Raw genomic sequence first — 5,744 nt, 5'->3', positions numbered from 1 at the left:
GAGTGTGGTTGCTTTTGACGCCGACGGAATCGCAGCTGGTCGACCGCGGTTGGCTCCGGTCTGGCCTTGTGGCTCTGGTTTGGGAATAAGCTCCTGCCCAGCGCTGTTCGTGACTCGATGAAACGCCATCCGCTGCTCCAGCACGCTGTGCTCATCCGATAGGCGCTGCCATAATAAATTGGCCGCGTAGCTGCTCACCTCGACCGCTCTCAGTCCTCCCCTCCCCTCCTTCTCTCACCCTCTCCTTCTCCCCCCCCCCGCCCAATTCCTCTCCTCCCCCTCCCCCTCACCCACGCCCACACACACAGCTGCCCACCACCATGTCGGCGCTTGCAGCTGATCCGGCCAGCTCGTCGGCCATTGACGACAACGAGTTCGACGAGGAGCATGGCGAGCACCACCCCCACAGGAACTCGGTGCACCACCGGCTGCGAGCGAGCAGCTCCATCATGCAGCTGAAGAAGCTGCTGGGTACGTTGACGGCTCTCAATGGCTCACGAACCGCCCCCCGGGCCGCTCTAACAGTGCTCCGCCAGTGGCCAACCGAGGAGAGATCCCCATTCGCATCTTCCGTACAGCCCACGAGCTGTCTCTGCACACGGTGGCAGTCTACAGTCACGAGGACCGCCTCAGCATGCACAGGCAAAAGGCCGACGAGGCCTATGAGATCGGCGCGCGGGGCCAGTACTCGCCCGTCGGCGCCTACCTGGCAGGCGACGAGATCATCAAGATTGCCGTCGAACACAATGTGAACATGATTCACCCGGGCTATGGCTTCCTGTCGGAGAACGCAGAGTTTGCCCGCAACGTCGAGAAGGCCGGCCTCATTGTGAGTTTTCCCGCGTTGTTTACGCTATGACGAAATCGCGTGGAGGGGCTACCGCTGCCTATCGCCCGCCGCTGAGCCTATCGCGTTAAGCCCTTGGCGGGGCCGATGATCCATCTGACCGGCGGCGATCCTCCACGGACAGATAGCAGCAGCCACCATTACCCATTTGCATTTACCCATGCCGCGTGCCAGTGGAGCTAATTATTTTTGCTTTTTAGTTTGTAGGCCCCTCTCCCGACACCATTGACGCTCTCGGCGACAAGGTCTCTGCCCGTAAGCTTGCCGTCAAGTGCAACGTCCCCGTCGTGCCGGGCACCCCTGGCCCAGTGGACAGGTTCGAGGATGCCAAGGCCTTTACTGATGAATATGGATTTCCCATCATCATCAAGGCTGCCTTTGGTGGTGGTGGCCGTGGCATGCGTGTAGTCCGCGAGCAGTCGACGCTCAAGGACTCGTTTGAGCGTGCCACATCAGAGGCCAAGTCGGCTTTCGGCAACGGAACCGTCTTCATTGAGCGCTTCCTCGACAAGCCCAAGCACATTGAGGTCCAGCTTTTGGGTGACAACCAGGGCAACGTCGTCCATCTGTACGAGCGTGACTGCAGTGTCCAGCGTCGTCACCAAAAGGTTGTTGAGATTGCTCCCGCCAAGGATCTCCCGGTCGAGACCCGCGATGCTATTCTTGCCGACGCTGTCAGGCTGGCACAGAGTGTCAAGTACCGAAACGCTGGTACTGCTGAGTTCCTGGTTGACCAGCAGAACCGCTACTACTTCATTGAGTATGTGCAACAACGCGATTTGGCTTACTGACACTAACTCTTCCCAGGATCAACCCACGTATTCAGGTCGAGCACACCATTACCGAGGAGGTTACCGGCATCGATATCGTTGCTGCGCAGATTCAGATTGCTGCTGGTGCATCTCTTGAGCAGCTTGGCCTGACTCAGGACCACATCTCTACTCGCGGCTTTGCCTTCCAATGCCGTATCACCACAGAAGACCCCGCCCAGAGCTTTGCTCCTGACACTGGAAAGATTGAGGTCTACCGTTCCGCTGGTGGAAACGGCGTCCGGTATGTACAGCCACGCGCTCTGCATTGATATCTGCTGACACTGGTGTAGTCTTGACGGTGGTAATGGATTCGCAGGAGCCATCATTACTCGTGAGTATACCCTTTTGCTTCTTTGCTGCCGAGCTGGATGTATGCTAACCATTGTGAAGCTCACTACGATTCCATGTTGGTCAAGTGTTCTTGCCGTGGTTCAACATACGAAATCGTGCGCCGTAAGATGCTTCGTGCACTGGTCGAGTTCCGTATTCGTGGAGTCAAGACCAACATTCCCTTCTTGATCAAGCTGCTCACACACCCTACGTTTGTCGACGGTCAGTGCTGGACTACTTTCATCGACGACACACCGGCGCTCTTCGACTTGATTGGATCTCAGAACCGTGCTCAGAAGCTCCTCGCATACCTCGGCGACCTAGCTGTCAACGGCAGTCAGATCAAGGGACAGATTGGCGAGCCCAAGTTCAAGGGTGCTATCCCTATCCCAGCCATCCACAACAAGGATGGCAAGAAGATTGATACTTCTGCTCCTTGCACCGAGGGCTGGAGGAACGTGATTCTCAAGGAAGGCCCTGAGGGCTTTGCAAAGGCTGTGCGTGCCAACAAGGGCTGTCTGATCATGGACACGACCTGGCGTGATGCCCATCAGTCGCTCCTTGCTACTCGTGTCCGAACTGTTGATCTGCTCAACATTGCCAAGGAGACTAGCCATGCCTACTCCAATGCCTGGGCTCTCGAGTGCTGGGGAGGAGCCACTTTCGACGTGGCCATGCGCTTCCTTTACGAAGATCCTTGGGACCGTCTCAGGAAGATGAGAAAGCTTGTGCCCAACATTCCCTTCCAAATGCTTCTTCGCGGTGCCAACGGTGTCGCATACTCTTCTCTTCCCGACAACGCCATCTTCCACTTCTGCGAGCAGGCAAAGAAGAATGGTGTTGACATCTTCCGTGTCTTCGACGCGCTGAACGATGTCGAGCAACTTGAGGTCGGTATCAAGGCCGTCATCAAGGCTGGCGGTGTCGCTGAAGGTACCGTCTGCATTTCGGGTGATATGTTGAACCCAAAGAAGAAGTACAACTTGGAGTACTACTTGGGCATTGTTGAGAAGATTGTCAACATGGGCGCCCACGTTCTCGGAATCAAGGACAGTACGTAACACCAAGTGGGACATTGTTGTGAAACATACACTAACTCGACTACAGTGGCTGGTGTGCTCAAGCCTCGTGCTGCTCGCCTTTTGGTTAGCACCATCCGCAAGAAGTACCCCGATCTGCCTATCCACGTCCACACACACGACTCTGCTGGTACCGGTGTTGCATCCATGGCTGCTTGCGCCGAGGCTGGCGCAGACGCTGTTGATGCCGCTATCGACAGCATGTCGGGTATGACCTCTCAGCCCAGTGTGGGTGCTATTCTTGCATCCCTGGAGGGTACCGAGTTCGACGCCGGTCTGGATGCCCACATGATCCGCAACCTCGATGCCTACTGGGCTCAGCTTCGTCTTCTCTACTCTCCGTTCGAGGCTGGTCTGACGGGTCCTGACCCTGAGGTCTACGAGCATGAGATTCCAGGAGGTCAACTCACGAACCTCATCTTCCAGGCTTCCCAACAGGGTCTTGGTGAGCAGTGGGCTCAGACCAAGAAGGCCTACGAACAGGCCAACGACTTGCTCGGCGACATTGTCAAGGTCACTCCCACATCCAAGGTTGTTGGTGACTTGGCTCAGTTCATGGTCTCCAACAAGCTTTCTTACGACGATGTTCTGGCCAAGGCTGAGCAGCTTGACTTCCCATCTTCAGTCCTGGAATTCTTCGAGGGACTCATGGGCCAGCCATACGGCGGCTTCCCCGAGCCCCTTCGCACACAAGCCCTCCGTGGCCGAAGGAAGATGGACAAGCGCCCTGGTCTCTACCTCGATCCCGTCGATATCGTCAAGACCAAGGCTGACCTCAAGGCCAAGTGGGGTGACGCCACAGAGTGTGATGTAGCATCCTACATCATGTACCCCAAGGTCTTTGAAGACTACAAGAAGTGGACAACCAAGTACGGAGACCTCTCTGTTCTGCCCACTCGCTACTTCTTGTCCAAGCCTGAGATTGGTGAGGAGTTCCACGTCGAGCTCGAGAAGGGTAAGGTCCTGATCCTTAAGCTTCTGGCCATTGGACCTCTTTCCGAGCAAACCGGACTTCGTGAGGTCTTCTACGAGATGAACGGCGAGACCCGTACAGTGACGGTTGAGGACCAGCACGCGGCCATTGAGAACGTTTCACGACCCAAGGCCGATCCCACAGACAGCAGCCAAGTCGGATCGCCCATGTCTGGTGTCTTGGTTGAGGTGCGTGTTCACGACGGCAGCGATGTCAAGAAGGGTGACCCTGTTGCTATCCTCAGCGCCATGAAGATGGAGATGGTTATTTCCGCACCACACTCTGGTAAGGTCAGCAACCTGTCTGTCCGAGAGGGAGACTCTGTCGACTCTGGTGATCTTGTTTGCAAGCTGGTCAAGTGAGCAAGACATTTTTCACAAATTGGCGATTGTTAAGATAATGACTCTGAGAATGAAAATGACTAGATAGCACAAAATTAGGCGCAAGGATGCCATGATGACTATATGTCTATATTTTTTTTCATGAGTTGTGAATGCTTTATCGGGATGAAGTGCAGCAAAGTCTATTCATGAACGACGTTTCGTGTTTGCTGAAGACTCGCTCTTCGCAGACACTATGTTATAATACTGCCTACCTATTGTGGATTAGGTATATTACCTTACCACTATTCTATATTGTATACTCTACTTCGTTGCGAAAGCCGCTGCGTCTGCACGCTGAAATCACTCATAAAACAAATAAGCTCCTGTTACTCGTCCTTTTTTTTCCCCTAAAATACAATACCCTTTTACTACTTACTTAATTGTAGTACTATATATGTATATGTGTGTGTATGTATGTATGTATATATATATGTATATATGTGTGTGTATGTATAAATATATATATATATATATGTATATGTGTGTATATGTATAAATATATATATATATATAACGTATTCCACCACCGAGAGTGCCACCCCACCGAGAGTGCCACTTTTTCTTGGCATCGCGAACTTCACGTACGAAAGACAATGCCTCAACAACAGAACGTGATATTTACTCAGCAAGAGGGTAGGCTTACTCTAGCAGTTCAGGCCTATCGTACAGGCCAGTTTAAGAGCATTCGACGCGCTGCAGCAGCCTATAACGTCCATCATCAGCAGATCTCTCGGCGGCTTCAAGGAATCACCTTTCGACCTACGACGCAGCCAAATTGCCAGAAGCTAACTAAATCTGAAGAGCAAACTATCGTACGATACATTCTTGACCTAGACTCGCGAGGATTTGCCCCCCGTCTATGTGAAGTAGCAGATATGGCAGAAAAACTACTACGCGTACGAGATGGCCAGCCTTTAGGCAAGAACTGGCCAGAGCGGTTCGTATCGCGTACGGACGAGCTTAGAACAGCCTTCAATCAAGCAAAGGATCGTCAGAGAGTTTAGCAAGAGGACCCAGAGATTATTAACGCGTGGTTTAACCTCGTACGAGAGACAATTGAGAAGTATGGGGTTGATTTAGACGACATCCACAACTTTGACGAAACTGGCTTTCAGATGGGTGTAATTGGTTCAATGAAGGTAGTTACAGGTTCAGAACGTCGTACAAGACCTACTCTTGTTCAGCCAGGCAATCGCGAGTGGGTTACTGTTATCCAGAGCATCTGCGCTGCGGGATACGCTACCCCGCCATTTATTATCTACAAAGGGACGCGTCCACATCTCTGCTTGGTACGAAGGAGCGGACATACCCGTACGGACT

The 5,744-nt window shown here is 53.1% G+C and overlaps 1 protein-coding gene across 1 annotated transcript; it reads left to right on the top strand.

The window, feature by feature from the left end:
• The first annotated feature begins 297 nt into the window (after positions 1 to 297).
• Positions 298 to 4,502, top strand: SETTUDRAFT_124021 (uncharacterized protein). The gene is made up of 7 exons (XM_008033212.1): positions 298 to 471; positions 537 to 829; positions 1,048 to 1,607; positions 1,655 to 1,900; positions 1,950 to 1,990; positions 2,050 to 3,042; positions 3,097 to 4,502. Exons 1-7 carry the CDS (start codon positions 321 to 323, stop codon positions 4,401 to 4,403), a joined length of 3,591 nt encoding a protein of 1,196 aa, XP_008031403.1. The 5' UTR covers positions 298 to 320; the 3' UTR covers positions 4,404 to 4,502.
• The last annotated feature ends 1,242 nt before the right edge of the window (positions 4,503 to 5,744 follow it).

Source organism: Exserohilum turcica (genome assembly GCF_000359705.1).
Source record: "Exserohilum turcica Et28A unplaced genomic scaffold SETTUscaffold_9, whole genome shotgun sequence".
Lineage (NCBI taxonomy): Eukaryota > Fungi > Ascomycota > Dothideomycetes > Pleosporales > Pleosporaceae > Exserohilum > Exserohilum turcicum.
The sequence above is the reverse complement of the archived record's forward strand: the minus strand, read 5'-3'. Positions and strand labels throughout refer to the sequence as shown.